Source organism: Paramormyrops kingsleyae, chromosome 1 (genome assembly GCF_048594095.1).
Source record: "Paramormyrops kingsleyae isolate MSU_618 chromosome 1, PKINGS_0.4, whole genome shotgun sequence".
NCBI lineage: Eukaryota > Metazoa > Chordata > Actinopteri > Osteoglossiformes > Mormyridae > Paramormyrops > Paramormyrops kingsleyae.
Genome location: NC_132797.1, coordinates 70,062,000 through 70,075,463, shown reverse-complemented (window position 1 = coordinate 70,075,463; position 13,464 = coordinate 70,062,000). Strand labels below are relative to the sequence as shown.

The 13,464-nt window shown below is 37.6% G+C and overlaps 1 protein-coding gene across 2 annotated transcripts in view; it reads left to right on the top strand.

Moving 5' to 3' along the window:
• LOC111860541 (dachshund homolog 1) overlaps positions 1–13,464 on the top strand; it is a 109,117-nt gene that overhangs the window by 67,127 nt on the left and 28,526 nt on the right. For both annotated transcript variants that reach the window (XM_023844383.2, XM_023844456.2), the window contains one exon: positions 13,269–13,441. In XM_023844383.2, the coding sequence (XP_023700151.1) occupies positions 13,269–13,441 (173 nt within the window). The remainder of the gene's footprint in view (positions 1–13,268; positions 13,442–13,464) is intronic.

Here is a 13,464-nt window from a genome sequence, read left to right as displayed (position 1 = left end):
TTTATCTCTGCATCCTTTGCCACGCACGTTTGAGTTTTGGTATCTGAATTCCTCGCTAGTTTGAGCCTCTGGGTCAGCACATTATGCCTCTGATATTTAGGAGCTCTTAATCTCTTGACAGATATAGCCATGACTTTACTCACTAGGAATTATTTGGCAGTGTAGCTATACTGAATGTATTCTCTGTTGTTAACAATGCTCAGTGCTGATTACCAGGAAATGAGTTCATGCCTATTTAAAAAATTCTTTAGACAGCTGCTTCCAGACAAATTACATCTAAAACATGTCTGATGTTGTAAAATAAATTAGATTAATAAAATAAAACCCACATAACTGTCTGACTAATTTACTTATGTATTATATATCATTCGCGTATCTGGTTAGACAGAGAAGACAATGTAGGAATTACACTTCAGTGTGCTATCTGTCTACCTCCATTAAAAAAGAAAAGAATGAGAAAAAAAAAACTGTGAGCAGATGTATTGTGTTTATCTTATAGCTTAGTAAAGATACAGAGGCTACATGAGAAGGGCAATCTGCACTGGGCCTGGGTAACTTCTTTTATCTTTGTGTAGATGTAAATTGAATAGCCCAATGCATTAAATATTCAACACAATTACCCTTTCCTGTTTGCATCACTGTTATTAATTATAACAAAAAACAAACCAGCCAGTCCGACTTTGATTTCAATAGCAAAACATCCTGATGGAGGAACAGTTGGATTAAATCAATAGATTGTTATTTACTCTCTCTTGGATTTTAACTGGGCTTTTAGGAGGGCCTGGGTTCTCCTTAATGTACACTTTGAATTGTTCCCTAGACTCACAGGAAATACCATGATTACAGATCACAAACCAAGCAAAACATGTGTGACATTCTGCCTTGGAATGAAATAAAACTGTGATAAATTCCTTTCCTTTAAATTGACCTGAACCAGAACCTTCATTATAAAGAGGAAAAATATTGTCAAATACCCCCTTTAACAAACACCTGGCTGTTTCAAGAGAAAGGGATTGCTATTTAAGAGGATGCAAATGTAACTGGGACCCTGAGCACAGGAAAGAATCAAGGGGGAAAATCTCCTTTTTTGGCAATTGTATGTAGTTTCACTTCTGATTCTTTGCCACAGCAACGTTAATGGACCTCAAATCCTCCCTGTAATTAGATGTGGGAATTGCGTGTATCATCAAGCAGATGATGCTGCCATAATGAAACGATCGACGAAAACTTTTAAGGCTGCGTCAACCCGTTGTTTATCTTCATGTGGCTCTTAAAGAATGCTGACCACCACCCCCCCCCCCCTGCAACCCCCCCTACCCCAGGGTCTTTGCATGGGGTGGGGGGGAGGTGGGGTTCACATCAGGAATCGTGACAGGTGTCTCGTCTGAGGTAGGAATTAAAATGGAAAGAGAGCAATGGCAGTGATGCTTCCCACAATTCATAGGGTCATCCCGCTAATTCCACCCGGCATTTTTTGTCTGACGAGGCTTAGACTCAAGAGAGGATTCTGTATTGAGACCACAGCTGTAAGCATGGTGGATCTAATTGGTCCTTATCGTGCCGTCCCATTCATCTTCATTTTTTACCAATTACTGTGAATTATCTATGTTCTCAGTTGGATATGGGAATTAATCCTTTTTTGTTAAGCCGGTCTTACAGTTTCTAGAATCAGTTTCAAACCGTTGGGGTGAAAAAGTCAGGACTAAACAAACTCAGGAAAACTCGCCACCATTACAAGCTAGAAGGACGCAACAGATAATGAAAGGACATTAAATGGAAAAGATCTGTGGCTAGCCGGGCGGAGGAGGGCGGAGGGGGTTTCCGTACCGAATAGTTTGTGTCAGTTGCGTTGTTTGTATTGCATCTTGTTTCACAAACATGGTGCCTTAACAGAGTAGTTTGCACTAAATGTTCTTGCCTTATTGACTTGTTAAAATCATATTTTCTCCCGAGCCGCGTTTGAGCCATGTGGTTTTACAGTGTGATTATGAGACTCTATTAATAATTGAGACTATATTAATTTTATGTGGCTGTACTCCAAAGGATCTACTCTGTGATGCATTCTCTGTTCGATGATGCATATTCTGTTTCCTTCAGATTATTATTATTTTTTTTTTAAGAAATATGGATGGAACACATTACTCAGGGGTATGTCGGCCATGTGGAATGTAAGTCCACAGTTAGATAGAATGCTAAATAATTTTTAAGTGGCTATAATATGGTATGCATGACAGGCACACATGGACATGCAATACATCAGGGACATCTCAGTAAAAATAAGACCAAGCCATTTATCAAACATGATATTGCTCATTTAATAGGAAGGAACACATATGAAGCCACCATAATCAACCTGCTTCTGTTACATCTCCTTCATTGACCGAACAGGACTTCATTCAAAGGTGGCTTTCTTAAAATAAAACCCTATAACGGCTGAATTCAGTGCGCTGGGGCTTCTGCTCTTTGATAGGGATCTGTTTAGTCACACACTCCACCAGCTGTCATCTCAGCCTGACTACTGTGATTTAATTAGTCTGTTTATGTCCTTTCTAATAATAAATCTTTCTCTGTGGAAGGGCAAACGCGGCTCCGGTCTGTCTTTGTTAGCACTAGTGCCACACGCTGCTGGATGTGAAGCGCATATAAAAAGCATGGCCGTCCTGTGCTAATTCTTCTGTCACGTAGAGCTGATTGGAAGCTGAGCAGTCAGAAGCCTCAGGCCACTTCATGTCCTTGTGGCTCTTGTGAGTCGGAACTGCATTATGGGAAAAGAAACGCAACAGCTATTTATTTAAGACCGCGTGTAAGAAACGTTTGGTCATTCCTCTTGCAAAAGCAGCAGGATAACAAAATGAGCAAAAACAGACCTTGTTTGAAGACTGTTAATCTTTTATCATACTTCCTCACCATTTGTACTTTGGCGTATGCTTTGAAGTTACTTTATAAATGCATATGAGTTCTACTGTGATACAATACAGCACATCATATATATAATAGGCACTTTTCTTGGCTGTGTTTTAGCAGAATATTGAGTCTTCGTTGCAATGAATAAAACAAAGATGATGCCAGTCAGAGACTGAAGAATGAGTGCAAGGCAGAGCCTGGATGTGACAGGACAAGTGCTCCCTTGAGTTTTTGTCTTTGGAGTTGTTCTATTAGAGTATTGCGCTCATGGGAAGCAGGTGACAGATAAGTAGAGTGCATAGCAAATTTTAATAGAATTTCAAAGATAACTTGATAATCATTTATTTTTAATGAAGCTGAATCCCTCCGTCTCCTTCTTGGTTGCGTCCGCATTTAAGCATCAGCATAAAATTGAATATGCATGATTAAGATTGCGCAAGCTACTTACGTACATAAATGTGCACAACTGCAGAAATATCTTGTCAAAATGGAGGAGGATTAAACATTACTTCTTTAACGATCCATATCTTGTTCTGTCATCCTTGAATGACAACAGTTTCCAGTGGTGTTACCAATCCGTGGCATAGCATGGTATGTGAAATGCTTTGATGCAGACGTGGTTATTGCTGTCTCGTCTGAACGTCAGAACCTGCCAGGTTGCGTGTCATTCCTGATCAGTATTTACCCTCAGTTTTCATTAATTGAGTAAATGAATCAGGATATTTGCTCTGATTCTGTGATGATGTGGATATTTGGCTGCCCCATTTTGCTCCTGTCTGTCAGGCTGCATTTACACTTGACACTAAGTGACCTTTGGAAGCAAAGAAAGGATCTAAGAGATCAACACAATTTGACAAGACAGTGCCACTTTGAGTAAATTTAAGATATTTAATGATGGCATTCACAAAGAATAACCTTCTTTAGTAATAGCAATTTTTGTCATCGTATAATCTAGAAATTCTTACCAACTATTGCTCTCTTTGACAATACACTATATATTACTTACAGCACACAGGTATTATATAACAGTTTCACTAAAAGCAAAGTGCATTGCAAACAATAAGCTTTTTTGTTGACAGCAAATTCTGTTGTTTAATCTTAAAAACTTAATCAGTTATTGCCTTCATTGCATTTAAGTTCATTGTATACTACTAGTAACACACGAGTAGTACGTAGGAGCATGACAGTAGTACTAAAAGTGTCCCACCATTTCCCATAAAACATATCAGTGTCACAGTAAGTCTTGAGTTTGTCCCGCGAAACACGAGGCACAATGTATGGGGCATCTAAAGGAACAGATTCTGCATTAGTTTATATCCTTACCATGTGCATTGGTAAGACTTTAGATTCACAGCTAGTGGAATTGTAGTAAATTCCATTGGTTTAGCTACATTGTATTTCCAATGGGATCGTCATCTCACACGTGATGCACACGGATGACAGATATGCACAGTGACATGATGTTAAGCAACAGCAGAGAGCTCCACAGAGCCGGTCGATGTGGTGCTTAGTTGCTGTGCAGACTTTTTAGCGGGTTGACAGCAGAATGCCACATAAAAGCTTGTTTGTCATCGTGTCTTTTAAGTTGTATTAAATCAGACACATTTTCATAGATATCACTGTGCTCTGCAACACTAGCAGTTCCTTCTGGTAACTAATGACCCACACAATTCTAGAATCATTCAAATAATTGTCAAAATTCTACAGCAGTCCAGGTAATTTACAGAAATATCAATGGCAAAAATCATTCCGGCTAGCTCAATCTAAGACAGTTCACTTACTGACATATATGTGTGCAAGTAAGTAGCCTCAGCAAAGTAAGTTAGAATAAAATCTGTACCATTTCAGTGTGTGTTCGATGGATTGGCTGTTGATTCAGCTCTGGGAAGATTCACACATTCATTTTAATTGACATTTTTCAAAATAACAGGTACACTCAATGTTCCCTTTCTAACCAGGACACATATTCAAAAGACTATACAAGATATATTCTCAAAACCAGTTTTACAAAAGAGTGTATAGTGATTGATAATAGCATTTAATGTATTTTATGTAAAAGCTTAAGTGGAGTGACAACTGGCTGGCATTGACTGAAAGCAATCTTTTTAAAAGGGACTCTGCGCTAAGTATCAGACGAAAATGATGCCCTGCCCAGTTGCATGTCAGACCCTGTGTGAGCCTTATTGATCATGCTGGAATACATTGAGCTCTTGATGGAAACAGCTGCTGGTAATGTCCCTTTAGTCCCAGTACTGACGGTGTTTTATTGTGAAAGATAAGACGACAAATTTGAACCGAAATCAACTGAGGTACATCCAGTAAGGAAGATCTGCTAAAGATTGATGTCTCGCTGTACCTGGTAAACCGCAGAAAACTGTATTCTCTGACTTAACCATCAAGCTATTAGTGTTTTTGACCTTGACCAAAACAACATCTTACCATTAAGCACATACATATAACCCCAATATTGAACTGAAACCAGCCTGACTTTGGATTTCAGAGCTAATGGTCTTTAATCTCGGTTAGTTTTAATGGCTTGCTAATTGCAATCTTAGAATAAGGATGTTTTTATCCTTTGGTCCAAAGCGATGCATTATATCAACATGAGAAAGTTGATAAATGGAAATCCTCTATGTCTTACAAGTACAATTTATTTGACTGTTTGTTACTTATATTTAGATTTGTATGGTACCTTAATTTGAATATTTCAAGTCACGCTATATCAGAGTACCTGGAGATTTATTTCTTTTATGTACATGATTATTTTATATATTTTGTGTATTTGCCTATAATTCAAATTTGAATGAATGAATGTGAAATAAAGTAACACAGATTTGCAGAAGTGACCGTATTGTATAATAATCCCTTTGAATTGTTACTTTTTATCCATCTATACATAAATACATCTTCTCACCACTTATCCAGGTGTGGTGTTGTTTATCACTTCATGGCTGAAATAGTCATTTTAAAATTTGATTCGGACACATTTTTTTGAGCTGCCCATGTAAGACAGAAGTCGGACAATGCATCAGTTCCCCATCGTCATTAGCCTTCCCATCAAAGTAAAAACAATTGTGAGATGATAGTGAAAAATGTTTTTTTCTCATTCAGTTCCCAGTCTGCACAGCAAGTATTATTGTTGGAACAAAATCATTAAACCATCTGCTAGACACAGCTGCCAAGCCTTTCTCTTTCTGCTGAAAGCATGATGCTGTCCATCTTCCTCATCATTCCTGTTGCAAGACTTTCTTTAATGACTATCATATAAATTGCATAATTACATTCTCTCATGTCCAGCTTGCATTTTATAGTTATAGTTATTCAGTATCATTGTGTATCCATTGTAAATGTCCATATATATGTGTGTGTGTGTGTGTGTGTGTGCGTGCGTGTGTGTCTGTATTTAAATGTGGATCCCTTATTTATAATGTATGTAATAGATCTCCTTATATGTGGATGCTTTATTTATGTGCAATGTATAAAAGGGATCAACATTTACAGGCAGTATATACACTCACCTAAAGGATTATTAGGAACACCATACTAATATGGTGTTTGACCCCCTTTCTCCTTCAGAGCTGCCTTAATTCTACGTGGCATTGATTCAACAAGGTGCTGAAAGCATTCTTTAGAAATGTTGGCCCATATTGATAGGATAGCATCTTGCAGTTGATGGAGATTTGTGGGATGCACATCCAGGGCACGAAGCTCCCGTTCCACCACATCCCAAAGATGCTCTATTGGGTTGAGATCTGGTGACTGTGGGGGCCATTTTAGTACAGTGAACTCATTGTCATGTTCAAGAAACCAATTTGAAATGATTCGAGCTTTGTGACGGTGCATTATCCTGCTGGAAGTAGCCATCAGAGGATGGGTACATGGTGGTCATAAAGGGATGGACATGGTCAGAAACAATGCTCGGGTAGGCCATGGCATTTAAACGATGCCCAATTGGCACTAAGGGGCCTAAAGTCTGCCAAAAAAACATCCCCCACACCATTATACCAGCACCACCAACCTGCACAGTGGTAACAAGACATGATGGATCCATGTTCTCATTCTGTTTATGCCAAATTCTGACTTTACCATTTGAATGTCTCAACAGAAATCGAGACTCATCAGACCAGGCAACATTTTTCCAGTCTTCAACTGTCCAATTTTGGTGAGCTCGTGCATATTGTAGCCTCTTTTTCCTATTTGTAGTGGAGATGAGTGGTACCCGATGGGGTCTTCTGCTGTTGTAGCCCATCCAAGGTTGTGCGTGTTGTGGCTTCACAAATGCTTTGCTGCATACCTCGGTTGTAACGAGTGGTTATTTCAGTCAAAGTTGCTCTTCTATCAGCTTGAACCAGTCGGCCCATTCTCCTCTGACCTCTAGCATCAACAAGGCATCTTCGCCCACAGGACTGCCGCATACTGGATGTTTTTCCCTTTGCACACCATTCTTTGTAATCCCTAGAAATGGTTGTGCGTGAAAATCCCAGTAACTGAGCAGATTGTGAAATACTCAGACCGGCCCGTCTGGCACCAACAACCATGCCACGCTCAAAATTGCTTAAATCACCTTTCTTTCCCATTCTGACATTCAGTTTGGAGTTCAGGAGATTGTCTTGACCAGGACCACACCCCTAAATGCATTGAAGCAACTGCCATGTGGTTGCTTGATTAGATAATTGCATTAATGAGAAATTGAGCAGGTGTTCCTAATAATCCTTTAGGTGAGTGTATATATATATATATATATATATATATATATATGTATATATATATACACACACACACACATACACACACACACACAAACGCACACATTATTATATGTTTTGGTATATGTGTTTGCCTGTATATACACAGGTTTTACTGGGGTCTATTAGCCCTTGTAATAAAGACAAGATGTTTTTTTTTTATTGCAAGTGTAAATAATGAAGCAGTAGCTTTGAAGATATATTCAATGGCACTAACATGCTGTAGGTAAGGACTGTACCTGCAACATCAAAGAGCAGTACTTTTGTTTTTATATTCTCTAATGGGCAAAAGAGTTTCCTATCCTTGACTGAGTCTACTGTACCATCTGTGAGTAAAAAACAATTTATGTTACTGCCAGAATGTCCGCTTCTATGCTATGTTTAATAGAGGCCTGGAATTTTATATTCAGTGGCGTTACTAGTTTAAGTTTAGTCTTATTCTTTTCATTTCATTTGCGGTTGCTTTGATTTAATCATTTTCATAAGTACTAATTTATATTAAAACTGTATAGATAATTAGAGGCTCAATTTGAACTTTTGCATTGTCATGTATTTCCTTTTGGGTTTATTTTTACCTTTTATTTAACCACTACAAAGTTTGGTTCGTAGGCCATGCTAAAACACCAGTGCTATGTGTGGTCTCACCTTTGTCTGGATAATAAGCCCCCACTTTTATGTGTTCCAAAACAGCAATTATTGTTGAGGTTCCTGCTGGCTTACTGTACACGCAAGTTGTTTTAGTTCTTAAAATAGATACATCCTGTGTATATATTTCTCTCATGCATTTTCTCAAAAGTGTTTTTCAAAAACATTTACATTATCTCCAGGATATTTACACACTATATCTACATCATAAATTTTCAAGGATTAATACCATGTCCCATTATTTATTTATTATTATTTATTTTTTTTTACATCAAAGGATTGACTGAAACATGTGCGTCTGACAACAGCTTTTAAATTGCATTGTTCCAATGACTAAGACTTGCAAACAAAGACAGATAGGCTTAAAACAAGTCATTTAATTAGTGTGGGATCCCAGCTTTGCTTGTACCATCCAATTATGCATTCCTTTGGCATCTGCTGGTCCTATTTCACTGGGGAAAGCTAATATTTTCTAGTCCTGTCTCTTACAGTATATCTATCTATTTAAAACAATGTAAATGGAGAAGACAGACAGCATCATTAGACAGCTGCTGACAAGTGGCAGCCGTTTTGTCGTTTAAATAGTGGGTTTTTACTAGAGGGCTAACAGGCAACTTCAGATCAATTACAGCTGCCATTATTGTTTGTTGTGAGTTTGGCCAAGATGCAGAACTAGGGACACAAGTGGCTTGAGAGAGCAGAGTTGTGACTGTAATCTTCCTCCCTTCTCGTTCCTCCCAAACAAACGATAAATCACTCAGCTGAGGAGATAATGAAGCACCGAACAGGCCCTGCTTTCATTGTCGTTTGGGGAAATCTTCCACGCTCACTAGGAAGAGATAGATCACAATAGAGTTACATCCAGTAGTTTTGAGTTTAGATTTCATTGACACTTTTCATTATTTCCCATAGAAATCAATTGATGTGAATTCCTAAACCATGCAATATCATCACGTTAACATATTATAAGGGGTTGTACTAGAAAAAATAAGTAATCCAGATATACTAAAATAATTGCTCTAAGATCATTAAATGAGTATTACAGTATGTAACCTAGTACCCAATCACAGATTGTACATGCAGTTTTTTATTAGATATTTTTAATCAAACATACAAATTCCCATAGAAATTATATATAAATATAAAGATATATACATTTTTTGGAATTACATGAGCTTAATGCAAGACATATACAGGAAAACCTACAAAACCAAAGCATTTCACTTTGCGGCACCAAAAGACATCGTGGGTGATGGTTGCGCTGAATTGCATTACCTGTCAGCTTGTGGTTTCTTGAGTTCGTCAGAGCAGTCCTGCATGTCAGCTCAAGCCTAAATCATACCAATGGTAATATGCGGTTTCGTTTTACCATATGTGCTCAAAAAGACAGCTGGAGGCAAGGGGTAATTAAAAAGGCAATGGAACATGTATTTGTCAAATTTAAACAGAAAACAAACAGTGCTTGTACTTCTGCTGCTTTGGTGGGATAGATTTTTCTCTTACCAGTGGAACTCTGGTTGCGTTCAGGGAGTTATCTTTTATTTATTTACTGATTTCCCGAATCTTAGTGATAAAATAATAAAGCTAAGATGTTTCTTGCACATTTATTCAAAATTATTCCAGAAATGTTCTTTTTTTTATGCAGCTTTAGCTCTGCATGCTCATTGAAGGATTTCATTGATTGATTAAAACTCACTATGAAACTTCCCTTTTCATATATTTATTACTGTCCTCTAGCCAGTTAAGAAGCTTGCAGAAATATTGCCTGTCTGCTCACACTTAAAAAAGGGCAGTGCTTCCCAAAAGTGCTGAATATATTTTTATATTGTTTAGTAGATCAGCGAGTATACCACGGAACCGTGTATTAATGTAAGAGGCACAATGCATTTGTTTATAAAGCAGCATTTCCCAACCCATCCTTGGGGACCAACAGACGGTCCATGTTTTTGCTCCCTCCCAGCTCTCTGCCTGACAGGTAGGGAGGGAGCAAAAACATGGACCGTCTGTGTGTCCCCAAGGATGGGTTGGGAAACACTGTTATAGAGAAACTGACAAGAACAATGCTGGCGTCTCATTGATGTTTTCAGCAGATTGCTGTGGTATTCACCTCCAGAAGCATTTGTTTATGTCAATTCATACAGTTCTCTTTTCAGCAAAAATTCTAGTCTGACGAGAGCTGTATTCCCTTGAGTTCCTTTTAATGCTGAACAGCATACATATTTGGGGTAATTTACCTGAAGCAAACCTGCAAGACTTCAAAAACAAAATCATGTTTACCATTATTAAAACAGCAAATAATTTAACAGGGTTCTATTAAAAAAACAAAACAGCCGAACTAATGTGCTACACAAGGCATATATATAAATAATCAAAGAACACAGCAGCTTAAATTGAGTCTTAATTTAAACAGCCTTTAGTATGAATCATCTATTTGTAATTGAAATTAGTTCTTATATAGACAGCAAATTATGTTGCACAGCCTGCTGTGGTTAAAATGAGAAAACTGATACTCACATGACTTTTTCAAGCATAACTACCATCACATTAAGGAAATGGCATTGCACACGATTGCCAGAAGCCTTGAGATAAATGAACTGTAACCACTGATGCTGTGTAGGTAGGTATTATAAGTTGTATTTAATTTCAAGCAGTGCTTTTCTGTTTTTTACGAGCTTTTAATAGAGATAGTGTGTATTATTGCTCTTATAATAAAATCACACACTGTTTTAAAATTATAAAATGCAAACACAAGAATTCCAGGTTTTAAAGAAAGAATCAATGCTTTTTAAAAGTAAAGGTATTTGGAATAATACTTTAACGTTAAAAGTGTAACGACTTTGTATAACTCAAAATATAAGACTAGCTGGCCTGACTACTACGCTTTTGCTAACTGTAACTTCAGTAGTTTCATTTACATAACAACGTAACATGAAGTTAACAAATGATACTTCTTGACTGGTATATTTCACAATAAACCGTTGTACTGTAGGCAAACATATTGTGTAAATCACGCCATTGTCTGTTGTAATTTGTGTTGTAAAACCCAAGAACAGTAATCCTTACTTGATATCAAGAACTTATTGACTGTTCAGGAATAACAAGTTACATTTCAGGTATCGTTACACTGTGTACTGGTCTTGATCAGTTCAGATTTTAATGGTTTATATTTTACTTGTGCTTTTCATCAGTGTATGTTTTGCTGGAGTAGTTCAGAGCAAAAGTCAGAAGCGCTGGTTATTATAATAACAAACTCGCTCTGAAAGGATCTTCAGAAACAGACAAAGAAATGGGCACCAGAGACCCACTAAACCAATTCTCAGAAAAGTAGCTTTGAATGATTTTGGAATTTAGCCAATTCTGGTCAAAACACCTATTATCTCAGGGGCTTGTAATAGACCCTCCATCTGTACACTCAATGCCATGGTCCTATACCAATCTTGCACAAACACTTGGGCCCCTTTCAGTTGGAAAAGTACATTACTTGCAGGATGCTTTAAAATTGAGCTTGTACAAGTATCAACATTTTGTTGAATCTTCAAACGCGACGCCATTGTGTTTATGAGGCGGCAATATGGCATCACATTAATCCACAGGTATATTTCTTTCATTTGTCCGTCTAAAGTTAGAATAGACTTTGCACAGATTTTTGGCAGCAGAACTGTAGCACCTGCTAACAGATGATAAAGACAATTTCAGATTTGAAAAATTCTGTTTGTCTGTGTGCATTTGTGAGTGTCCGTGTCAGCTTCTCTATAAAGCGCTCAAAAAATCTTTGTGTTGCTCTGTCAAAGGCTGGTTTTCAGCCAGTCTGGCTTTTGTGTGTCTTTGAATGGTAGATATATTCTGACTCGCTCAATTCGCTCCTTGCGGTGCTGTAGGTGTTCAGCACACGCACACTGCTCCTGTGCGAGCTTTTAATTGAGTCCAGTCGCTCGAGTTGTAATTGATTCAAAATCTCTGTTCTACAATGGGCACAATTACAAAGTGGTGCTTGGCATCTTCTCCTTTAATCTGCTTTCCTTCTTATGTTTTGGAATTTGTTCCTCTGTTAATTTGCATGCTATCTTTCTCATGGAAATCAGTAGTTTTTTTTTTCAAGGGAAAAATGACAAAGATAAGTAGCTTGTGCTACATTTTTTGAAACGTAAAAGGCTTCGTAATTGAGATCCGCTTCCCCACTGTCTACTGATATGCCGTTGAAAGGCAGAGTTGAACTGTTCCCTGGCTTTTCTGCCCAGTGCTTTTTCCTGTTTTCTTTCAGCCAAAAATATCAACAAAAGGGGCTCCATCGACTTCAGGAGTGAAAAATAAGTTTCCCTTTTGAGGATTCGATGCTCTTGGCCGCTTTTGATCCCTAAAGTTCAAAGTCGATAGAGTGCAAGAGTGCAGTTTCAACGTGGGGACAAACATCTAGCAGTGACCTTATTCATACCAGCCTGTCCTTTGAAAGAGGGACTTTTTTTTGCTCATTCATATAAATCTATAAAGATTGTCTGTTCATAAAATGTTCTTCTCTATAATTACTGTGTTATCTGAGACAAAATTAACTTTAATCCTAATATTGGAATAAAAAAAATCAACAAAACATGTTTATTAAAATTTACAGACAAGAGTTCTGTTTCACAGTTCAATGTATTTTGCTGATCTACATTTTAATGACTTTATGATTAGGTTATTTTCATATATACATCAAAATTTGAATATGTAAATTAATAATGATCAGCATGACTGATCTGTCTGCAATTCTTTTTTTATTTATTACATATGTGCACGTTCTTATCAGGTATTATAAACAATATTTATGATTCTTTGTTTTAGTAAATATTTCCATGTTGAGGTTTTTTGATAGTCTTGAAAATCTCTGAAATCTTAAAACTTTCAATTTAATATACATAAGTCATTAAAATCTGTTGGAGGCTTTTCATCTCCCTGTAGGTTCCATTCTTGTGACTAATTGTTTCAATTCCCTTACAGGTTTAGAGCTCCCCTTCATGATGATGCCCCACCCCCTGATTCCTGTTAGCCTGCCCCCAGCGTCTGTTACCATGGCAATGAGTCAGATGAACCATCTCAGCACCATTGCCAATATGGCCGCAGCCGCGCATGTGCAGAGCGTACCATCGCGAATGGTGACTTCCGTCATAAAGGTAGCAAAATGCTACATTCTATT